The 25,791-nt window shown below is 42.4% G+C and overlaps 1 protein-coding gene across 2 annotated transcripts in view; it reads right to left on the reverse strand.

Annotated features, from left to right (window-relative positions):
- Positions 1–25,791, reverse strand: part of LOC144791735 (thiamine transporter 2-like) — a 381,748-nt gene that overhangs the window by 117,228 nt on the left and 238,729 nt on the right. For both annotated transcript variants that reach the window (XM_078666502.1, XM_078666503.1), the window contains one exon: positions 2,202–2,394. In XM_078666502.1, coding sequence (XP_078522628.1) covers positions 2,202–2,394 — 193 coding nt within the window. The remainder of the gene's footprint in view (positions 1–2,201; positions 2,395–25,791) is intronic.

Consider the following 25,791-nt stretch of genomic DNA (forward strand, 5'->3'; position numbering starts at 1 on the left):
AAATGTTTGTGGACCTGATGGCTAACGTTAAAGGCCCATTAAAGTTATCAAGGTTTTTATCATATACATTCATTATAAGGTTTGTGAAGGTCACTGAAGTTCTGATTGCATGTAATAGCCACAAACATTATATTTATTGAAGGGGAACTGCCTTAATGAGACTACCAGGTGGGAAGATCATTTCAGTCTACCGCCAAAGGTCCACCAAAAGTGTGACCCTAAGGTGCTTAATGTGCAATTTGAAGAGTCCCTCACAAGCAGTAACCACATAAACTGTTGCTGAAAAAAACACAGGGTAACTTTCAGAGGCAATAGAAAAGGTGCACAGGACACATGTGATAAAAAAACCTGAGCATATCACCCATGTTATAAACAAACTCCACTTGTCTCCCCCTCGTACTTGAATCCACTTTAAAATGGCATGCATCACTCACAAAGCCTTCCTCTCGGGTCTGTACCTCTGTTTGAATGACAAACCTCTCATCACAGGAGGGAGAAACAACACCTGAAGCAAATATGTCAAATTTTGGAAATCCAGAAAGTAAAACAAATACACTGACATTAAATAAAGCTTATCCCAGGACTCTGAAACCATTGGCAGAAGGGTCTCTGACTCAATCCCATCCTACTCTTTTATTAGAAAACATTAAAAAACAATGACTCAGAGCACATCCGAAAGACCAAACTTAATATTTCGAAGGAAGAAAATGCCTTCTGGTCCTCCTGGCTAACAAAGAGTATGGCCTTTGCTTCCCTGGTTGCAACTTCCCTGCCCTGGTCCTCCTCGAAGTGCTGAGCAGGGAAATGTAGGGACTGTCACTATGACCTGGTTGCCCATTGGTGGTCAGGTCAAGGGTCTCCACTGGTGGAGTCCATTGAGAATCCACTAGTGAAAATTCTTTGATCCCCAACTCTCGCTGGGGTGAAAAAGTGCAAGATTGGCAGGATGGCTGATCTGCCAACCAATCAATTAATCTGATCTGTTTATCTGTCTCTTGACTAAGGTTCAATGTGTTTCTTATTTCATGATAAACACTCAGTTGACATGTGGTTGGGTCAGCACTATACAAATACCAAAAATAAATAAGCATTAAAATAAATGAGAATGACTATGTGCAAGTTGTAGGTGCTTTTCAGTTAATTTTGTTGCACTTAGGCTCTCATTTATGGGGATTTGGCTTAGGGCAGTGCAGCAAATAAGCCTGCTCTGCTGCCCTATGCCAAAGTGAAAGGGCAGGAATGCAACGTATCTATACAATATGGTGCATTCTTGTTCTTTCTCTGTGCACTGGTGCCGTTTCAGCAGCCTAGCGCCAAAGCAAGCACATTTGCACCATGGTGCAAGGGTGCCTTTGTTGTCGACAGGATTGTTTTTGTGCAGAAAGGGACAACTTCTTGCACAGAAACAATCCTAAGAGGCATTTCCTCTTTCTATGTGTGCTGTGTAACGCAGCACACATAGAAAGAGGAAAACACGGAGAAATAAAGTTATTTCTTCTCGTTATGCCTCACCTCAGCAGGTGTAAGGTTTCAGTGCTCCCCTCAGGTATACATGCTCTTGTTTATTTGGTGAAGCGTCAAAATCCATGAGTGATGCAAGGGAAGGAAATACCTACCACAAAGCCCATGAAACACTTCCAGAGCACGAAGTAAGGCAGCGCAGCGGTTTGCACTGCCTTGCCTTACTCCTTATCTAGGAGGCCATTCAAAGCCATTCATGGTGGCTTTGCGTGGCCTCATAGATCTAATTTTGTGATGTGTGCCGCCAGATCGTCACAAAAAGTGATGCTCCAGCAGTGCAAGGGGCTCGTAAATATGCCCCTTAGACTACTTCTCAACAGCAAGAGCACATGTTGCATCTCTTCCTCTACTGCAAGTAGTGAGACACTGCTTCTTCTACCTCTCCCTTAAGCAGTGAAGCACAAAGAGCATTTTACTATTCAAAAATCTAAACTATTGGTTTTGCCAATGTTTACATCCCAATGGTTTGCTTCACATTCTCTTAAATATGAAGCAATTGGAAAGACTACAGTGCCTTTGCACAATATCATCTCCCTGCAATTGCTCTGATGAAAGGTAGCATAGCCTCCAAGAAGGGATTTGAAATTCTATAAAATCTTGTAGAATCATAAAAAAGGAAATTTGGTTTTATTTGGTGTATTAGTAAAATATAATGACCAAAACTGGTGGATCATACTCACGTTGCTATTGTGATTAGAAGCATGTATGATGACTTAAATACCAGATATGAAGCATAACAAACCCAAATGTTAGGAATGAAGCGCATGAGAAACAAAGCTCCAGCGTCTAATCCAGTAAAAATGGCCAGAGCCAGTTCTCCAGAAAGGTCCCAATTGATTTTGACATATCCCACTGAAAAGGATGTCACAGCACCTAAAAAGTGTCAAAGGGAAAATATGAAATTAAGTTTGTTAACCAGCACACAGCATTCCATGCTTTTCATTCTCATAAATTGACGACTGTTGCTTCCGGGCTCCACAGATAAGAGCAGCGCCCCCAAACTTTTGTTTAGAACCACAAGCTACTTTTTAGTACGACAAACATTGGTGACCCACCTAGTTTTAATGGATATCAAGTAGGCAATTTGTATGTTTAACTAAAGCCATTTTTTATTGAAATGGTCACTAAATCTGCAAATTCAGTTTTACAGAAAAATTGATATTGAACACACATGATAGTTTGTGGAAATCGGGGTTAAGAGAATTTTTATTATTTCTGCATCACCAAGTAAGGTATTGTGATGTTATCTGATCCTAATATATTTTTTGTTTCTATCACACTCAAATAATAACAACAAATTGTGCTTCATTTTTGCTTTTCTAACTGCTGAATGTGTACAGTGAATTTTCAGGCATTTGCCTGTTTTTGCATGCTATGAAATAATGACATCCTACAGCTTTTTTCTTTTACATTTCATGTACCCCAGCAAGATTGTAACATAATTCACTTTATTTTTCTGCCGATCATGGCAAAGAGGGAGATGCTTACAAATACCAGTCCCCATGTGAAACAAATAGGCTGCAGAAGACTTGGGGGCCGATTACGACTCTGGCGGTCCAACCGCCGGACCGCAGCTGCGGTGGTCGGGAGAATGCTGCAAAGCCTGCCGCTTGTCGACTATGACAACAATGCCAGGTTGGTGGTGTTGTGTTGGCAGTGTAATTGCGGTGGCATGCTTTGGCTCATAGAGTGCCTGCAGCTCATGCTGCCACCGTGTCACTGCCGGTTGCAAGTCTGTGCACTGTGTGCCCTGCGCCATGTTGTGCACAGCATGTGCCCTTATGCCCAGTCCCCAATGGGCAAACTCACCCTGGGGCTCTGTTTGGGACCCCTCCCCAGCCTTTCTGCTGACCTTTTCAGTTAGTGGAAAGGCAGGATGTAATCGGCACAGCGGTACTGGCATCAGCACCACGTTCATAGGCTGCTGCTTTTCCAAACGCCACCACCACGGGATCCAACATCCTGGCGTTGCGGTGGTCTTGTGGCAGTCTGACCACCGCACTTGTAATCTGGGTAGTCGGACTGCTCAGGTTGCGGCAGTCGGACAGCCACTGTGGGTACAACGGTCTTGGGACCTCCGTACTTGTAATTGGCCTCTTAGCCTGACATTTGACGTCTCTCTTTGAAACATGGAAAGTATGACACGATAAATACAGAATTCCAAGGCATCAATATTTATTGCTTGGATTTTAGCAACTCACCAAAAATTGTCTCATGACTCATAGTATGGGAAACACTGGATTAGAGGATAATCCATGTTTATTTTTAGAAGGGACTGTGTACCTAAACGCTTGGTTAACCCCACAAAAGAGTTGTCCTCCACTTGAGATATAACAGAAAACCCAATCTAACTCTATTAAGCAATTCGAAGACTACAAATGTTCTGCCTTAAGGATAGAGAGACTACCTGGCAGAAAAGTGGGGAAGAAGTGCAGAAATCCAAGATGACAACTTATAAAGTAGAAGATTTATTTATCAATAATGCCAGTGGCATGGCAGCAATGAGCAGAGAAGGAGATGGTGGGGTGAATGAAGTATTGTATTGCTGTTGAGAATGACAAGGGCTTAAGTCCTGCCTGAAAAAATATAGTTAAGAATGTGAAGATCTTCTACTAAAATAATGATTAAGTCATCAAATAGCCAGTTGGTCATCAAGAGATAGAATTTGCTATCCCGAAATTGGCCTTGGTGGGAAACTAGGTTTTTCTCTTTAATGAAATACCCCAGTTTACAAAGATAAGCAAAAAGGAATCAGAAAAAGTCTCAAAATATTTGTTTAAACAAACCAGTTGTCTTATACATCACATAAGCAATTTCCATTTGCATGTTTCCATGATAGAATGTGGATATTAAGATTAAGAACACTATGCTTAAAAAAAAATCACAGTTCACATGATTTTATTATGCTATTATAAATTTAGGTTCTAATTTTTTAAAACAAACAAACAATGATGATTTGACTTTAGACCTTAGCCAGTTTATTGGTAAGATTTGTATATCAACCACTGACCTTCTCAAACCAGAATGTGGGTGTATGTCACAACATCATGGTTGAAATATTGAGATGCAACAATATCGCATCAACAATATTGTGTTATACATTGTTGTAAAGGTAAATGTACCTAAGTGAAGATTTACAATTCTTCACTCCACATCTGCTTACCTTGAATGGTAATTGGTAATTGTGGATGCAATATTTTTGCAGATCAATATTTCGACAAAGATATTGTGATATAACACCCCAGAATGTAGGGCCAGGTTTACTGAACTATTTTGTAGTCAAAAAGGCTAAAGCTATGATTTGCTAAATTGAAGCCTTTGCGACTGCAAAATAGCTTTGTGGTATGTTACTGAATTGCAATACCGGTTTCTGAGTATATTCTGAATCGCTATTTGGAAGGGCATGTTTATGATGTAACTTCTAAATAGTAATACCGAATAAGATGTATGAATGTTTTGCAGCCGAAATCCAGTCACAAAACATTAATATTGTACCAACTACACAAACATAGTAGTAACACATTTGCATTTGGGATGAGGTGCTCAAGGGACCTCTTCCATTTTGTGAATTTATTTATTCTATTTGTCAAATTTTATATGACACAAACTCACCCTGAATGCATCAGAGCGCTTCACTGACTTTGTATAGCTCCAATTACCTGAGTTACATTTAGATGCATATTGACAGTGTGTAAAAAAGTAAACAAAAGACATTAGGATGTGTTAACAATACAGATTTGAGGTAGATACGGTACACATATATATATAGTGCTTTCAAGTTGTCAGAGCGGCAATTGCACATGATTGCATGTGGAGTAAATAAAAATACATAGTAACAGTATATAAAGGAAAATGTACAGTCAGTAGTATAGATGATGATATCATTCTGAGGTAGCTAGGGTAGGGCGTCGTGAAGTTGGGGAGAGTATACCACAACAGTTTTCCCCGAGGTAGTGATCCTCCAATGTATTTAGAGTGTGTGGAGATTGTCACGATAGTCCTGAGGCAGCGAGTTCCATATTCTGGTAGCATTCCTGCAATATGAGCGGGTGCAAGATTTCTCTTTCTCAAGTAGTCTGTTAGAGCTTTGAAGAGGTCTATTTCGACCAGATTTAGATTTATTTGCGAGGTATACTGGGTTTTCCATGTAGAGAGCTTTGTGAGTTAGCAAGCAGTTTTGAGTATAACTCTTGCCTTGATTAGAAGCCAGTTGAGCTGCTTTAGAGTGGGAGTGTTGTGGTTGAAGTGATTTCCCCCGACATTAATCTAGCCACTGTGCGGAGTTTAGCTTTCAAAGGGGCTAGGTGTGTTTTTGGGGTCCCCGTAATCATTGCTGTAGTCCAGCTTGGGGAGCAATAAGGATTGAACCACAGTGTTTAGGTCTGTGATGGAAATTCATTGTTTGATTTTTTAAAGATGTTTCAGCATGTAGAAGGCACTTCTTGTAGAGGTATTATTATGTTCGTTCATGCTCAGGTGACTGTTAACTGCAATCCCCAGGGATTTAACAGAGTTAAAGATGGACAGTTTGCAGTTTAACACAATGAGGTTGCCGAGCCTGCTATCTACATGAAAAGATTTTTCTGTAGGTAGGAGAAAAGGAGTTTGGTTTTCTTGGGGGTGAGATTAAAATGGTTGCTGGTCAGCCAGGATTGAACTGTGGAGAGAGTGCTATTTAGGTGTTGGATGTGATTGACTGATGAGATTTTCATGTAGAGTTGGGCAATTCTGGCTTGTTTCAGGATCATTGCAAGGGGCTCAATATAGAGGTTGAATAGGGCAGGAGACAGAATTGATCCTTTAGGAACTCCTTGTGAGACTGACACTGCTTTTGAGGTCGAGTTGTTTAGTTTGATTAGCTGTGAGTGTTGGTTCAGGAAAGAAGCGAACCACTGAAGGATAGTTCCATTGATGCCTGCAAGCTGCAGAAGGGTGGTTAGGAGGATGTCATGATTGAAATTATCAAAGGAGCTCAAGAGGTCCAGGAGGACAGGAAGCAAGCCTGGTCATCATCCAAAGATCTGTGCAGGTCATCTATGATGTTCAGTATTGCAGTCTCTGTACTGCAGCCTTCCCTGAACACAGATTGGAAGGCACCGTGCAAATTGTACATTTCAATGTGGTTGTTGAGTTGCACAAGCACACATGTTTTTGATGGTTGGGCATGGAGAGAGAGGTTAGTTATAGGCCTGTAGGTATTAAGGTCATTCTGGTCGGCGTATGGTTTTTGGGTGTCTTGGCAAGTTTGAGGGGGGCTGGCATGGAGCCACTTGATAGGGAGGAGTTACAGATTTCGGTCCATGTAGGAGAGATGATGTGAAGGGAGATTTTTAACAAGCTCAGCAGGGCAGAGGTCAGAGATATGTGATGCTGACTTCATGCTAGTGAGTTATTTGAGGTCTTCTTCTTCCTAGATATGGTTTAATTCAGTCCAGGTCAGTGTTCCCTGCATGTGCACATACACGCCCACTGTAACTTCTGAGCATGCAATCGTGATTGTGAAGTGTGCAGGCTTCACATATCACACATGATACTGTCTGCACCTGCTGATTTTATTCCTACAAAAAGGGAGCACTGCAAACAAAAAAAACAGCTTCTGTTATCTCATGTCAGGAAGCAGTCGACCGTGGAAGATGGGAGAAGCAGTTTACTATTTCTTTTCCACAGCTCTGCCTGGGGTTGCAGAGGGTCACAAGTTATGTAGCAAGTGGTTGTCTTACAGGCCACTTGCTGCATTAGCTTTAGAGGTGGCGGGAGGGGTGGCTATAGTAGCCTTGTTTCTGATGATTTTTTTTTTTGTAGGTACATGCACTAATTAGTATTACTTGTCATCCAGTGGCATGACGCCCGGTTTGCTGTATTCAATTGCTTGACTGACAATAAATTGTACTAATGTTTACCAGCAGAGAGTTGATTCTGCAGAGATGGCTTCTGCTAAACTTGACCGGTGAGGGTCTGGCGGCAGTGGAGGCAGGAGAACTGGCCATTGGTCATGTTCGGTGAGGCCTGTTGGCATTCGCTAAGACTTCCGGGGTTAAGTGCGAGGAGGGTGGCAGTGTCGTAGCAATGGGTAGTGGGAGGTCCAGGGTTCCTGGTGCTGGCCGCAGTCGGGTCACAGACTGGGCGCAGACAGGCTTGCCTTTGGCACAATAGGTCTATAGAGTAAGTCGGTACTTTTCCATTCAGCTTTTACATTTGGTATACTGGACAAAAGACAATTCTTCTGTTAGTCTATTAGGAAACAAACATAAGCCAATATATTTTATATTGTTCCACTTCGACTGTCCTGAGATGAATTTGCCAGCTAATTTCTCACCACTGTGCTTGGGAGAATGTTTAAACTCTTCTCTGGCTTTTATACTGTGTCATGAAATTTAGCACATTCAGACAGTTAGCCTGCACTACAAATGAAGCCAAGAAACCTATGTTTATAGTGCTCTTCCTCAGATCTACTCCATAACAGACTCAAATACTTTCAGTACAGAAACAGCATTAATATCAACATGCATCAAGGTTTGTGGCACATTGTCAAACATTTAGAAGGTGCATGCACACATGCAAGACTAGTGGTAGAAAAAGAACAAAGAGTAGTATAGAGGAGAAGCATAACCAGGTTTTCATGATTGCATTAGTAACATTGTTACTGTCTTGGTTGAGGACAGATATGGAATTTACATTAAAGAACTAGGACCTGATTTGCTAAGTTCACACACTCTGAATGTAAGTTACAACTAAAACAATACAAAAAGTAGTCAATAAAGCACTACACAAGGGCAGTCACCGGTACTGCCAAGTATTCTCATAGAAAATAATAGAGGCAGGGATTTTAAATAAAACCCCATAGGAAATAATCCTAAACTAAATTACATTGATTAAAATAGTTAAACATATAAATACATATACACATGTGTTAAAACATATAAAAAGAATACCTGCTAATTATAATTTAATTGTAGAATATTTTAATAACATATTTTTAATTAAAAAAACAAAGCAACTATTAAATTGACTAAAAAATAATTACATTTATTTTCATTCATTTTTCCTATAATCTATCCCTATGGTAAACTAGAGGGAAAAGTACCTCAAAAAGAAATATTAAACATTTTTATGCCTAATAATGTAAATTAATTTTATATAATTAACTTAAATGTAGAACAAAATAAAAAAGTGACAGCCCTAATTTTGAAATTAACTTTAATTAATACGTTTTTCTGCCGTTTAAATTAAAACATAAATTCCCACCTAAAGAAACAAAATGTAATGTGCATTAATAATTGGCAAAGGTGATGTGTATAATTAATTAAAATGTATTTAATATTTTGTTTATAACATTTTACGTTATTCCTTTTTTTTAGTAACTTGCAATCGGAGTTTGTGAATACAAAAAAGTAGTAAGCCTACTGAAAAGAGTAAACTTACTCAAAAGTGCATCTTAACGTATTGAATCAGGTCCCTGCATTTCACGTTGGCATTTTTAATATGATGTGCAAGAGATGGATCATTGGCTTGAGTGGAGGGGCTTCTTCCGAGGTTGCTTGGGCATAGTGATATTTGATTGTGTGTAGGGTGTATAGTTCTTGAGATTCTAGGAATAGGATGCTTGTGGGTTCTGAGCTCACAGACTATTTGGGTGTGTGGAGTATGTTAAAAGTACTGTGCATAGCGTATTGGCCATAACCTCTGATGTTCGGAGTATGTGTGTTAAGTGAGGTTTACCAGTGGTCGGTAGAGTAGTGCCTGGAAGGAAAGGGCCTGTAGCAGAGACAGATAGTGAGATTTGTAATCTTTTGTATTACCTGATGCTGGTAAACAAACTTTACTTTAATGTCAATCTATTTGTTTTGGGAGTTGTGAATAAAAGATTTATGCTCTGGTCAGTAGTGAGGGTGGATTATGAAGGTTGAGGGGAGTAGCCAGCCACTCATGTGAGTCATGTCCAAGGCATGTCATATCCATTTGTAGACAGTCAGTTTCTTAACAGCTGCATTGACTGAATTGGTAGGTTGACAGTCACTGTATCGGGGAGTGAGTAACTATTTGGCATTATTTTGGTCTTTGTGAGTGTAGAAGAAGCTCTGTTTCAGGTTACGCACCTATTACCTTGATTTATCCTAGAATTATACTGCCTGTGTTCAAATTTGAGGGATGTGTTGGTGATAATGGGGAGATGGGGCATTGGCAGGTGGTGAGCTAGTGGCAGTGGTGGCAGTAGAGATGGAATGGATAGTACAAGCTTTTAGGGCTCTCAGGGTATGAACCAAAGTGGTGACAATATGGTGGTTCATATCCAAAGAAGGAATCCTTTCTGCCCCATTTTTGCAAAGGCTGACATGTAGCTCCTATTTCTGAATATGGTAATCTAAGGAACTGCAGGGCATATTACCAAGCAATAGCGAAATCTTGGTTAGAGACAAAGTTTTACCGCTGAGCTGCGGCAATTTTTATCGCAGATAAACCTTGGTATTACCAAGGTTTATCGCAAATGCGATAAAAAACGGCCGCAATGCATGAATATCGCTGAAAAGTCAGCGATATTCATGCATTACCGAGCTAATGCTCTTAGCCATTTTATCCACCTCCTATTGGATAACATGGCTAAGAACTGCTCAGGGCAGGTGTTAGCTTTTGGAGATATTCGCGCTTAGCGCGAATATCTCCAAAAGTTGGTAATAGGAGATAGCGATGTTAGCGACTGTTTCCAGTCGCTAACATCTTGGCACGCCCACGTTGCATGTCATTAGTGATAAATATCACTGACATGCAAAGTGGGGCCCAAGATGGTCGCTATCTCCTACTAGCTGTCGCTAACTGGTGTTAGCGAAAGCTCGGTAATAGGGAGATCATTTTATCTCCGCTTTCTTGGCTTTTAAAGCCAAAAAAGCGGAGATAAACCCCCTTGATAATATGCCCCTGTATTTTTCACCCAAGAGATTTTTGCATTATTTGAGACTAAGGGCCTAATTATGCAATGGTGGCGGTGTGGGCACTGCTGCACCGGCCGGCCGACTGTCCTATTCCTAGATTGGCTGTTGGACCCCCATGGGGTTGACACAACCACCAGGGATCAGAGATCCCTGGCCGTGCTGTAGAGGTCTTAAGGCCGCAATATGCTAGGCGGTGCCACTGTGGCACCACCAAGCATATTACGGGTTTCCTCTTTGCCACAGGCTTCATGGCAGTGAGCCCACCATGGATACTGTGGCAGAGAGGAAAGAGAGGGGGCCCTACAGGGCCATGAGAAGCCTGCCGGGGGGGCACATGGTTAGCATGGTGTGCCCCACTGTGTGCATGTGCACCGGTTTCTGCACAGCATGGACTGCACCAGTCCATATTGTAAGGGAACTGCCTTTGAAGCGCCCATTGCAGTGCCTTTTTCATAGGATGAGTTGCTTTTATGCATTTATGTTTAAAAAATTTGGTGAGAATCTTATAAAATTCTATATTTGCACATTTAGTATTTTAATTTCTGTCTCAATAGTACCTTTCTTGACTTGCATAATCTGTTAAGTTTCTGTAGGTGAAGTTTGTCTTGATTGCTGTTTGTTTTGAGCCAGGATCGTGGCGGCTTTCTAATTTGCTATTTTATCTCTTTTAGTTCTGTTTTTGTCAAAAGTGCCTATTTTCTTTTGTCCTCTATTGTTGTTCTGAGTGGTATTAGGATATCAAAAGCTTCCTGTAGCCAGTCATATGGTAATGGAATTTATTGTGTTAGTTGTGTTTCTAAGGGCCCGATTACGAGTTTGTGGTGGGACCGCCCAGCCCCAACAGTGCCAAACCCGCATGAGAACCGCCCACCAAATAATTACTTTTTTTGTCATTGACGGGCAATTCATTTCCTGTTCCCAAGGAAGTGTCCATAAAATAGGCGCCGCAAAGGGAACGTCAAATGGTGTACAGCACTGGAACATCTAATGCCATTAAGACAAAATCTTCTATCATTGATATGTCATACATTTGACACAGGAAATCCCCACTATCTTTCACATAAGAGAGCAAGTTTCTTACATGCTTTTCTAAAAAAAAGTCTATATATTTTTAAGCATTCTCGAACAGGCTCCCTCAAGCCGAAATTATAGGATGACGTGGAGGTGTACTGCCATTTTTATGAATCTTGGGAATGAAATACATTACAGGTGTTATGGGATATCATTTCTTAGATAAGCAAATTCTTCATCCGTGATCAGACCATTGTTCCACCAATCTTTTAGCTCTGTAAATTAATTTGTTTGAATGTCTAGAAGGACAGACTTATTACATTTTCAGTAACAGCTCTTATTGTTTAATTGACCATACGTCCCTTGCAAATACTTGTCCAATGGCTATAAAACTACATTTCCTCCCTTGTCTGTATTTCTAATCACAATTTATTTTTTACTTTGCAATTTTTGAATTAGATTTTGACATTTCCTGGTGTAGGGTTGGAAACTTTATTTTTCTTTGTCTATCCCAGTTGAATCTTTTTCACCTGCTCTATAATCACATCTTGGAAAACATCTATTGAATCTTTTGGACTCATAGGCAAAGTCCTAGATGGTGGCTTAACCCCTTCGATGCTTGTGACGGAACAGTTCCGTCATGAGCGCCGGTTGGGCTGTGCTTATGACGGAAACGTTCCGTCACGGCCCCGCCCGTTTTTTAGAACCTTCAGCACAGCGCGAAAATTCGCGCCGCGCTGAAGGTGTTAAAAGGTGTCTTTACTGTATCCCATATACGAAGATTCTGTCATTAATGATTTCCATGTCTGTAATCTTATCATGTGTCATTATGCTTTCATTTTCCAATTGGAGTAACGCTCTTATTGTATCCGATTCCGCAATGGTTATATCATCTTCTGGCATTATGGGTAACTTTGCTTGTGTAACTTTACAGTTTTTTGATAAAGTATGGTGTTTCGGTATGAATTTGAAGATGTCTATCCTTGTTTGGGCATAGTTTAAAGGGTATTCTTTACAAAACGATACTTCCAATAATAAAGTTTCTTTTTCTGATTCACTTAATATCACATTGGATAAATTGATAACTAAGCCTTCACTGTCAGTGATTTTCATTTCGTTCTCCAAACATTTTTTGAGCTGTTGTTTTCTGTGGTTTATCTCTGCCGTTATTTGCACCTTCTTGCCTTCCGTTTCCAATTCTTTGTGATCTTCGGGCCCTTGGTCTTAAAGCTTGGTGCCAATATTGGTGTAAAAATTCTAATTCCTCAAAGATAGTTGCTGTTCTACTAACACCGACTGTGCTATCTTTGGACCCTGCTACTTCCCCCAATGACTAAACATTCTCCTCATCTGTTTCCAGAGTGCTCAATTCAGTTTCTATATCTCCTTTATGTTTGTCTTGCTTATTTCAATTTTCTGAAGCCTGCTTTTGATGCCTTATAATTTCAAACATTTTGCTAAATGTAAAAATGTGCCGTTTTTCGTAGTCAATTTTGTCCCTGGTGAACTTCCTTATCTTAGATGCTTACTACTCTCTTCATGCTTTTTGAGTCGAATCTCCATATCAGCATAACATTTTTTAATTTGCTCTTGTTCTTGACCACCTTTCAATTCTGTTTCCAATGCGTCAATCTTCTGTGGATGCCTATCTGTCCTTCTCTGCATATTCGATTAGAATCTGGACCATTCTTGCAGAGGCTCCCAGATTGCTCTCTGCCCACTCTCTTAACATCTCTGGGTCGGGTTCTCAAAACTGGGGGCCACTAAGATTCTTAACCCCTCGGGATCCTCCCAACTTCAATATACTTCGTCAGGGATTTGTACTCCCACCATTTTGCAAGTTTGTTGCGCTTGTATTTCTTGAACAGTTTCAATTTCTCTACCACATCCAATGTTTGGATATTCTCAGAGGTTGTACCAGTCACAGTACCTTGATTTGCATGCATTGCATCGTTAAAAAGTGTATCTGCCTCTTCCTCACGCTCTCACAGTGTATTGGCAGACATTTTGCATGTAGCTGTACTTAATTTGTTTCGACTGTCTTTTCTGGTTATGAAGCTTTCGCTGCCCCTCAACTCACACTGAATGTCTTACCTGTTGTCCAGGGTGGCTATCGGGAGTCCTCCAACTCTCCTCCAACTGCTCCATGACTTACAGGATTCTCTTCAGAACATGCGAAGAGTAGGCATTTGCTGATCGCAGCTCTTCCAATAATGGCACACAGTCATCAGTGCCTCTAAAATGCTGTACTGACGATCCTTTCTCGAAGGAGTGAAACACAAAGTGGAAAGGGCAGTACAAGGGAACCGTCCAACCCGAAGGCTATCGGGCCTGAGATGGGCACTCGCACAAGGAGTGGCAACAGATACCTATATGGGCACCCACACATGCACACACACAAGCACACACACAGACACACACACCCCCATGAAGTCCAGAGAAGTCTAGGAAGTCCAGGGAAGACTAGGCTTCTCATGGCTTACTCATCAATACCACATAAGTAAGCAGGCCATCAGGTGCTCTTGGGTCCAATCCCAGTAGCATTTGCAAGGTTTGTCGTGGGCTTCAAGGGAGATCTAGGTTTGTCCCTGTTGTGATTTCCATGACAAGCTTTATCTCCCTTTCTCATTTAGTTGGATTCCTATAAGAACGGTCTAGCCACCTGCCTTGTCGAGCAGGTGCCAGGTCCTTACTCTGATGACAGACCATAACATCTGGAGATGATGGAATAGTGTCCACTGTGGAGCCTTCAGGTCATCCAAAAAATTGAGATCAAGAGGTTCATGAAAGTTCCTCTACTGTCCGTCTTTCATTATCCATCTCTGAGCAGACTCTATCAGACAAGATTTGATGTCCCATTTCCTTAACTGGGTTCTTACTGATAAAAAGTATTTCCGCTTTGTATTAGTCTCTCTAGAGAATTCTTTGGTGATTTGGATTTTATGACTATCTATGTCAAATAGGCCATCTTTATGTGCTGCTTCAATGATCTCCCTAGTCTGTTCATGGCGAGAGAGGCAGCCTCTAATTTGTCGTGTCCCTGTTGCGAGGTGCATTGTCTGGGATTCAATGTACCCGTTGAATCTCCAAGGGCATGTTGAAATAAATGCCTGAAGGACCGGGTATAAGTTCCTAGAGGTATTATTTTTCCAGTTTCTCTGTAAAGCTGTAAAGAGCAGACAATGTCCCTGCAGGACCCTGTCCTCTGGGTCCACGCCACCACCCTCTTGACACCGGCCGAGACTACTGCTGCTTCCAGGCCACCCCGAAACGCACCCACGGACCCTTCTTCTGCCACACCTGCAACTTCACCTGCGACAGCACTACCAAACCGCCAAGGACCGGTCCCAACACCTATGCTGCATACTCCTGAACACCCGCTCCGCACGCAAACACGCTGTCGAGCTCTGGGACCTGCTCAGCATCTCCGCCCCAGAAGTTGCCTTCCTGACGGAGACCTGGTGGAACGACTCCTCGGCACCCGACATTGGTGTGGCCATCCCTGATGGCTACAAGATCACCCGCAGGGACCGCACCAATGGACCTGGAGGAGCCCTAGCCATCACCCACAAGTCCACCCTCCAGGTCTACACCCACGCCGACGACACCCTCATCACCACTGAACATCTACACTTCCAGATCCACACCGACCCCAACACCACCCTCAGAGGAACACTCGTCAACAGACCCCCCGGACCACGGGCCCTGTTCAGCGATTCTATCGCTGACCTAGGAAGCACCCACACACTCGCCTCCTCAGACTACATCCTCCTCAGGGACCTGAATTTCCACCTCGAGAACAACAACAACGCCAACTCCGCCACCCTGATCGACAACCTCGCCAACCTCGGCCTCCAACTACTTTTCACTGAACCCACCCACAACGCCGGCCACACGCTGGACCCCGTCTTCTACACAAGCACCAACATCACCTTCAAGCACACCACCGAACTCCACTGGACCGACCACTGCTGCATTCACTTCACCTTCAAGAAACCAACCGCGCACCACCGCACCCAACAGCTGCCCTGCCGCTGTTGGAGCAAAGTCACCGAGGATCAGCTGACCTCCACCCTCACCCAGAACCCGCCCACCGATCCCACCGACCCCGCCACCGCCTCCCGTAACGTCAGACAGTGGATAGATGACTCCGCCAACACTCTTGCCCCGCTCAAGAATCCCTCAAACAACCACTCCAGCGAGAAAGCCGCCTGGTTCACTGAAGAGCTCCAGACATCCAAACGCACATGCTGGAAATTAGAGAAGAAATGGCTCCACGACCGCACACCAGACAGCCACACGTCCACAAGGACGCAACCCACAGACATCATCAGCTCATCAGAACAGCCAAGTGATCTTCCTTCAAAGCTTGCCTGGACAACAACGCACATGACAGCAAAGTGCTTTTCAGCGGGGAACAGCCATTACAACGCGGGTTTTACCATGCTTTGCTTTTACATCGCATACATTACAATGCATGCGATGTTACAACGCGTGGTAAAACCACGCATACCATTACATTGCATGCGCTTTTACAATGCATGCAATGTAATGTGTAATGGTGGCGGCGGTGGGGGTGGCTATCCACGTCGTTTTGAGGAAACTTAGGCTGTTTCCTCACAACGACGAGAAGCAAGCAGGAAGGAGGAAGCAGGATCCGACGGCGACGCTGGAGAGGAGAGAGGTAAGGGGATTTGTGCATGGGTTGAGGGTTACTTTTGTAGGGTTTAGGGTAGTTTAAATGTAGTGTGGTAATGTTTGTGTTGTGTGTGTTTTTTAAAAAACGTTTTAGTGTGTGTTGTGGTGTTGTCGTGTTTGTTTAGTGTGGTGTATTAGGGAGGGTAGTGTAATGTTTATGTAGTGTAGTGATTTAGGTTTTAGGGTAGTGTAGTGTTTGTTTATTGTAGTGTATTAGGGCAGTGTAGGGGTGGGAGTAGTGTGGCTAGCGTAGTAGTGTTTTAGGGTTTAGGGTAGTGTAGGGGTGGGAGTAGTGTGAGTAGCATAGTAGTGTATTAGGGTTTAGGGTAGTGTAGGGGTGGGAGTAGTGTGGGTAGCGTAGTAGTGTATTAGGGTTTAGGGTAGTGTAGGGGTAGGAGTAGTGTGGGTAGTATAGTAGTGTTTTAGGGTTCAGGGTAGTGTAGGGGTGGGAGTAGTGTGGGTAGTGTAGTAGTGTTTTAGGGTTTAGGGTAGTGTAGGGGTGGGAGTAGTGTGGGTAGTGTAGTAGTGTTTTAGGGTTTAGGGTAGTGTAGAGGTGGGAGTAGTGTGGATAGCGAAGTAGTGTTTTAGGGTTTAGGGTAGTGTAGGGAAGGGAGTAGTGTGGGTAGCTTAGTAGTGTTTTAGGGTTTAGGGTAGTGTCAGGGTGGGAGTAGGTTGGGTAGCGTAGTAGTGTTTTAGGGTTTAGGGTAGTGTAGGGGTGGGAGTAGTGTGGGTAGCGTAGTAGTGTTTTAGGGTTTAGGGTAGTGTAGGGGTGGGAGTAGTGTGGGTAGTGTAGTAGTGTTTTAGGGTTTAGGGTAGTGTAGGGGTGGGAGTAGTGTGGGTAGCGTAGTAGTGTTTTATGGTTTAGGGTAGTGTAGGGGTGGGAGTAGTGTGGGTAGTTTAGTAGCGTGGTAGTGTTTTTGGGTTGGGGTAGTGTAGGGGTGGGAGTAGTGTGGGTAGCGTAGTAGTGTTTTAGGGTTTAGGGTAGTGTAGGGGTGGGAGTAGTGTGGGTAGCGTAGTAGTGTTTTAGGGTATAGGGTAGTGTAGGGGTGGGAGTAGTGTGGGTAGCGTAGTAGTGTTTTAGGGTTTAGGGTAGTGTAGGGGTGGGAGTAGTGTGGGTAGTGTTGTAGTGTTTTAGGGTTTAGGGTAGTGTAGGGGTGGGAGTAGTGTGGGTAGCTTAGTAGTGTTTTAGGGTTTAGGGTAGTGTAGGAGTGGGAGTAGTGTTGGTAGTGTAGTAGTGCGGTAGTGTTTTGGGATTGGGGTAGTGTAGGTTTGGGAATATTGTGGGTAGCGTAGTAGTGTTTTACGGTTTAGGGTAGTGTAGGGGTGGGAGTAGTGTGGGTAGCGTAGTAGTGTTTTAGGGTTTAGGGTAGTGTAGGGGTGGGAGTAGTGTGGGTAGTGTAGTAGTGTGGTAGTGTTTTTGGGTTGGGATAGAGTAGGGGTGGGAGTAGTGTGGGTAGCTTTGTAGTTTTTTAGGGTTTAAGGTAGTGTAGGGGTGGGAGTAGTATGGGTAGTGTAGTGTGGTAGTGTTTTTGGGTTAGGGGTAGTGTAGGGGTGGGAGTAGTGTGTTGTGTAGGTGTAGGGGTAGGGTTGTCACTTACCTTGCATACTTTTACCACGAGTATAACTTTACCACGCATGCCTTTGCGTTGTAATGGCATGCGTGGTAAAGGCATACTCGTGGTAAAAGTATGCGATGTAATGACATGCAATGTCATTCACATCGCGTAGTAATACCCGCGTTGTAATGGCATGCATGGTATTAATAAGCGATGTAATGACATACATTCCTTTTCAGCATAGTGAAGGAACTCTCCAACCCCAGCTCCAACACCTAGGACATCCCGCCCTCACAAGATCTGTGAGACTCACTGACCACCTACTTCCATTGCAAGATCACTGACATCCACAACACCGTCAAAACCTCGACCGCCCCGACTATGGCACCCTCCACCGCGAACGCCACCTGCACCAACCAGCTGACCTCCGGTTCCCATGTCAACGAGGATGAGACTCGCAAGGTCATGAACTCCATCCACTCAGGATCACTGTCAGACCCCTGCCCACACCACGTATTCAACAAAGCAGACGCTACCATCGCCCCCCAACTACGGAAGGTCATCAACATCTCCTTCGACACAGCAACATTCCCGGAAAGCTGGAAGCACGCCGATATCAACGCCCTCCTCAAAAAGCCCAAGGATCCCAAGGACCTCAAACATTTCCGGCCCATATCCCTGCTCCCATTCCCAGCGAAGGTCATCGAGAAGATCATCAACACACAACGGACCCGTTACATCGAGGACAACAACATCCTAGACCCATCCCAGTCCGATTCAGACGAAATCACAGCACCGAGACAGACCTCATCGCCACCACAGACGACATCAGGCGCCAACTAGACAACGGCGAAACTTCTGCCCTCATCCTCCTGGACCTGTCGGCCGCCTTCGACTCAGTCTGCCACTGCACACTAAGGACACGCCTCCAAGAACCCGGAATCCAGGAGAAGGCCCTAGACTGGACCACGTCCTTTCTCTCCAGCAGAACCCACAGAGTCTGCCTCCCACCCTTCCGATCTGAAGCCACCGACATCATTTGCGGCGTACCCCAGGGTGTCATCCCTCAGCACGACCCTGTTCAACATCTACATGGCCTCCCTCGCACAAGTGGCCCGCCAGCACGACCTGAACATCATCTCCTACGCAGACGACACCCATCTCATCCTCTCCCTCACCAAGGACCCGCACACCACCAAAACCAACCTCCAAGAGGGAATGAAGTCTGTTGCCGAGTGGATGAGGAGCAGCCGCCTAAAACTGAACTCAGACAAGACGGAGGTCCTCATCCTCGGCCCCATCCCTTCCGCCTGGTACGACTCCTAGTGGCCGACCACACTGGGACAGGACCAACACCTACGGACCACGCACGCAACCAAGGATTCATCCTCGACTCCTCCCTCTCCATGTTGAAGCAGGTCAACGCCATCTCCTCCTCCTGCTACAACACCCTCCGCATGCTTCGCAGGATCTACAAGTGGATCCCAACTGAAACAAGAAAAACGGTGACCCAAGCCCTCGTCAGCAGCAGGCTGGACTACGGAAACTCATTCTATGCAGGAATACCGACCAAACACATACGACAGCTTCAACACATCCAAAACGTCTCTGCCCTCCTGATCCTCAACATCCTGTGGCGCAGCCACATCACCTCCCACTTAAGAGGCCTGCACTGGCTCCCCGCCAACAAGAGGATCACCTTCAAGCTCCTCACCCATGCACACAGAGCACTACACAACACTGGACCAGCCTACCTGAACAACAGACTCAACTTCTAAACCCCCGCCCGCCAACTCCGCTCCACCAGCCTCGCCCCCGCCGCCGTCCCACGCATCCAACGAACGACCTCCGGCGGCAGAGCCTTCTCCTTTCTCGCCGGCAAGACCTGGAACACCCTCTCACCCATCTGCGGCAGACCCAAGACCTGCTCATCTTCAGAAGGCTCCTCTAGACCTGGCTCTTCGAGCAGTAGCAGCTTCCCTCCTCTGAGCACCTTAAGACCCTCATGGGTAAGTAGTGCGCTTTACAAGTTTACTGATTGATTGATTGATTGGCTTTACATTGGAAGTGGCAACTATCGGAGTCCCAGGCTTCCACAGTGACCAATTTGTTTTCAGGCTTTGCCGCTCTGTTATCTGAGCGTGCCACTGTTTCCTGAAAAAACCCAATCACGGAGCACCTGGACTTCATTTCTGTAGTAGGGTCAGTGATATTAGAGTTCATTGTTCCTGGGGTTTCTTATTCTGATTTTAGCCTTTTCCATGCGTCGGACAGCACCTGGCCGTCTGACGTTGATGGAGCGAGATAGAAAACAAAATTTTGTTTAAACTCGTGAAGTCACATTTCCATAACATGAATAATAATATTAATGATTTGTGATTTGTTGTGCTAATACAACTTAGATTAAACTTTACACATGGGGGGGACTAACATATGTGCTCATAAACGTGCATAATTGTTGCATCTTTTTGTTCGTGCAAAATAATAAAATAATTTATTGTTTTCGTTTTTTTGTCATTACTAACTGCTGCAAACTTAAAAGAAGCATGTGCTTGTTTTGCTTTTCCTTGTCTGTGTGATGTCATTTCTACTATTCTAGGTGCATATAAGTCTCATGGATTAACGAAGACTGGTAGATATAAACGTTGCTTTATTTGTTTGCATTGGCTAGGTAACATTAGATTAATCGGGTGGGTTAATTAATTAGTAAATCCTGGGGTGGATACAGAATCTACATTATTTCTTACATTAATACTTTTCTTGTGTTTGTTTTATACTAGAAAGCATAAGTTGCCTGCTTTTGGGCCTAATTTACTCGAGCTGCAAAAAAAAAAAAAAGCTGAATTTTACTTTTGCAAAAGTCACGAGACGCCCATTCTGAAATAAAATGTTCGTCAAAAGCTGCGTTCACAAAGCAAAAACTGACGTGCTATCATCATTCTGTCGGACATGGCCAAGGTCGAAAAAGAACATTTTGTCAGCCCTTAACTTGGCATCCGCGGAAGTCAATTGGAAGCAATGAGACATTTGTAGCAAACCTAGGAAGCTCCTGGTTGCATACAGAAAAGACAATGGTCCTTAAGAAAAGTGACCTAATGGAAGTTTTGAAATGTGGGTGACATGTCACTTGTCACTCTCAGCCAATGGGACGTCGAAGATTTCTGAAAACTTTCCTTTGCGTAGTTTAGTTAGCGTAGAAAGGTATAAAAAGTCATGCCCCTAGGGATGGGCTGGCTGCTGCTTTCTGACTTTCCGATGAGGGTGAAGTGCTGTCGAACATTGCGTGGAGCACGTAAGAATCCTCAAAGAACTTTACTTTAATTTCTATCTATTTAGCTCAGTTAGGGACTTAGGTTTTAGAAATGCTAAACTTTATATATTCACTTTAATTTTGATTCACTTGCTTAAATTGTATTTTTCTCACGTTTCTTTACAATTATGCTTGCTTCAATGCTAATAAAATTCATTTATAAAACTATCAACTTATATACCATAATTTAGTAAATAAAATCTTACTTTTGACAAACAAGCTGGTCTTGGTTATTCAGAAGTGTAGGTTACTATTAGCTAGATCACGTCGCCAATGGTGGTCGTTTAAATGGTTAAGTTTTATTCTAATGACAACATTCTTTCCGCAGATGTATAAATTTGTATATAATTTGTAGATAATGTATATATAGATTTAATCTGACCACCTGATTCAGTAGGCCCAAAATATGTCAGGTTTATAAATGGGTCCATAATTTAGTATAGAATTTTGTTTATAGGTTATGAAGTTGGGTAGCGTTGTTTATGATATATTTTCTATAGGCCGCTGGATCAATTCTCTGGTAGCAGAAATTGATGGTTGCTAAGGGTAACCAAGGTAATATGTTGGTTGCTAAGGGTTACTAAAGTGTTATGGTATGATATAGGATCGATGTTTTAACACATGTTGAGTTCGTTTTACGTGCTATCTGTAAGCTATACCGGTATAGATTGTGTGGCGAGAAATTAGTCACGCAAGCCATCTGTTCTGTTTGTAGTGATATCGCCGAGTATCACAAGAGGTATCGCCGTGTACCATAGTGTTGTCGCCGAGCAGCACAGTTTTAGGGCTAGGTGTGAATCTTGTATAGTGAGGGTTTTCTAAGAAATTAGAGCAGCATGAGAATAGGGACAAAGCGCCTTCCATAAAACTCACTGTGATAAGAGTATTAGTTATATCCGAGCTTGAGTGAAGGGTAAATTAGCGTCGGTGCATGATTATCTATAAACAGGTTAGAGTCCTGTACGGGTACATGTTTCATATCTATAAACAGGTGAGAGCCCTGTACGGATAACGTCGTTATTTTGCTAACGGTGCATGATCTCTATAAACAGGTGAAAGTCCTGTACGGATTTCACGTGTGTTTGAAATTAGGGAATTTTCAGTGTGAAAGTGCGAGTTTGATTTGTATTTTATGTTCAAGTGGAACTCTTAGAACTGTCACTTCGCGGTGGGTTCAGAGCAAAGCGAGTTCATAATTATACGTGTTAGAAGGGTGGGGTAAGGGTTACTCTACTGACAATTGAATATTATCCTTAGTGTGAATAGCGCCGTCTATTCCGAAGTGTGGATACTTGAATGTATGTAAACTATTCTAAATAGTGAAACGAACAGATGTTGTCCTTATAGTCATTGTTAAGAATTAATTTACACTGAAAAGTGTTCTTAAAATGGCGCTGTGAAAAGATTTTGTGAAGGAGGGGTAAGCGCCAGGAGTGAGAAACGAGAAACCGCAGCTGCTGTGTACGTCACAGAGCCACGCTGGGATTGGGTGACCTACGTCACAAGCTATATTCTGATTGGCTCTTGAGTCTCTGACGACCTGTGAGCTGATTGGTCCTTCAGAAAAACTCCAAATTTATTGGTTGAGCAGAAAAGTGACGTAGCTCAACTATCATTGGCTTGTTGGTGTGTTTCGCGCATGGATTGGTTGTTTTGCGGAACATCCCGGAAATATTTTACGAACGATTTTGTGAATTAGATTTAACTCTTAAAAATGAGTTATCATTTTAAACATGTTGAGAAAAAGCCAACATTATTTCAGAAGTTTAAGAATTTATTTTCACCTGACAAGAAAATCGAAACGCGAGGTGGTAAACTACTTCATAAGTATAAAACACCTGCAGCGTATATGGAAGGTGAATATGGATATCATACTGTCTTATGGTTCGATAGTTGGAAACGCTATACTAAGAACGACGGTGTTTTAACTTGGCCTGATGATGGTTCATTTAACGTAAAAGTCTTGAGAAATTTACGAGAGAAAATGAATGCTCTTGTTCCGAAACCGAGACCAACTCAATTTGAAGCTTTAGTTGAGTGGGAAGACGAGATGTACCAGTTACAAAGAGAAGCTAGTGGAATTAAAAGACCTTCTAAAAATCCACCTTGGAGAAGAGAAACTCATGAAGATAGATTGCGAATGTGGAGACAGGGAAACATGAGTGAAGGATTGTATTTAATTCAGGAAATGGTAATGGGTACTCCTACAGGGAAATCTATGGAAAGTGAATCTGAGGATGCAGTTATGGAAGAAATATATACAACTGCTAGAAAGAATCAGCCTTTGAGACCTCCTAGATCATGGTCTACTCCGGTGGTTTCTACTGAAACTTCACCGAGTGCACCTCCAATTAATGAAGCTCCTAAACTTTATCCAAATAATTGTGAAATCATTGAAACTCCTAGAAGACCAGAATTTGATAATGTTCGAAATGAAGGTAGACATTTTACAATGGCTCCAAGAGCAAGAGAAGCTCCAAAAGATTATACAAGAGAGGCAAGAAATGTTGAAGATGTTGATTATAATGAATATTTAAGATCTAAAGAAGAATTAATAAAAAGAATGACAAAAGGCATGGAAGCTGTGACAGTTCCAGTAACGATTGGTCCTGTTCAGCCTGTATTTGACCAAAAGGAAACAAACAAAACTGGATTAACTATTCCTTTAAATACAGAAATTCAAAAGGCTGCTGAAAAATTTTATTCAGACTTATCTGAAATAAACTCTTCTAAATCGAGAATGCCTGATTTAACCTTTAATGAGGATTTATCTCCAAAAACACCAATGGGTGCTATATCAGATATAGGGAGTCCTGAAGTCAGGGTAACCACACCAAAACTTGATGTGGCCAAATTAAAAGCAAATATCGAAGAATTAATAATTGGAACAATTGGTCCAGATAGTTTAAATTACTATCGAGATGATGAACTACTGTTCATTTGCAAAAGCATACAATGGAAAACAAAAAATAAATATGATCAACTAGAGGATCTAGCAGCAGAACTTGAAATTGATGTGAGCAAACAAAAGAATTTTGCGAAACATTACAGATTAGACTTTTCAGAAAGTGACATTGAGAGTTTGAACTCAATGGGAAGAATAGTTCATATAAAAGATTTGATTGTCTATATCAAAAAGCTAGGAGAACTGAATAAATGGAGAGTAAAATGGACGAAAAAGAAGGAAGATGAAAGATTGGAAAAATTGTCAAAACAATTTCCAATGAGAGAAATTGCAGGTGGAGGATATGTTCATGTCCCTTGGTCGAGACAGGACATTCTGTTATTTACAAATTACTTTCCGAAATTGAGGGAAAAACCAGTTGAATGGTACAGGCAAGTCGATAGATTTATCAAAGTGTCAAAAGTTCTGTGGATTGATTTAGATGGATTTTTTGACATTGTCGTTCCATCAGATCTTTGGACAGAATGCAAAATATCGATTAGTTGGCCAAAAACAGAACCTGAGCGAATCAAAGAAACAGGTGCTCCAAATCCACTTGTAATGGATTTTTATGAAAAAGTGATTGTTTGGATGAAAAACAAAATTCCACCCAAAGAAGTCGATTGGGTTAAAATAGAAAGGACAGAACAGGAAACAAAAGAATCAGTTCATTCTTTTTATGAAAGACTACTGTTAATCTTTAAACAATACAGTGGTTATGAAAAACTTGACGAAAAAGACATGAGCCATTTTGTCTATAGATTTGTTTATGGACTAAAACCTGAAATTGGAGAAATGATCAGAAATAGCATTGTCGGATGGCAATCACTATCTGTAGATGATATTCTAAGAAAAGCTAAGTATTGCAGTGATGAAATAGAAGTAAAACAGAAGAAGCTCAAGGAGAAAGCCATGTGGGCTCAGGTAAAAGTGGCTGAACAACAAATTGCCAGCATGGGTAATAAGAACACTAATTTTGTTCAAACTGGAAATACAAACCAGATACAAGGAAAATTTAAAAGTAATAATTTCCCAAAGAAATTTAGCCCAAAGATTGAGGAGTTGAAACAAAGATTACCTTGTTTTAATTGTGGCGAAATTGGACATTGGAGAGACGAGTGTCCTCATCCTCCTAAAAACTTAAAGAATCCCTTATTGAATCCACAGATGCAGAATGGTGTTGACCTGCAGCGACAGCTACAGATACAACAGGGGTTAAACGAATTTAATATTCAGCAACAGTTACAGCAACAGCAACAACAACAGGTGAATAATCGTCAAGACCAATTGCCACAACCACCTTTTCCGAATTGTGGGGGAGTTCAAAAATATAATCCAAACGTGGGATTTCAGGGAAGTGAACAGGTAATAAAACCACAAAAACAGCAAAAGCAACAAAGAGTTCAAATGCAAAATGCTTCACAACAGTTTTTATTAACAGAAAGTCAAGACAGCGATTCTGATGATTATTGCTGACGGTGCCCGAGAGAGGAGGAAGAGTGTGTTGTTGGAGCCACTCTTGAGGTTGACCAGTCTGGTCCTTTTGTAAACGGGAAAGTTAATGATGTAGACATCACTTTTCTAGTGGACACTGGTGCTACCCGTTCTACTGTTAGATCAGTGGAAATTGAAAACCTACCTCTCTCTGGGGATACCATCCAAGTTGTCGGAGTAAGTAATCAGCAAATTAAAACTGACTTAACTGATCCAGTACCAGTTGAAATTGGAAATTACAGAGACAAACACAGATTTGTGGTTTGTAATAGTAGTCCAGTGAATCTATTGGGCAGAGACATCCTATGTAAAATGAATTGTAGAATATAT

This window comes from Lissotriton helveticus, chromosome 11, assembly GCF_964261635.1.
Source record: "Lissotriton helveticus chromosome 11, aLisHel1.1, whole genome shotgun sequence".
Lineage (NCBI taxonomy): Eukaryota > Metazoa > Chordata > Amphibia > Caudata > Salamandridae > Lissotriton > Lissotriton helveticus.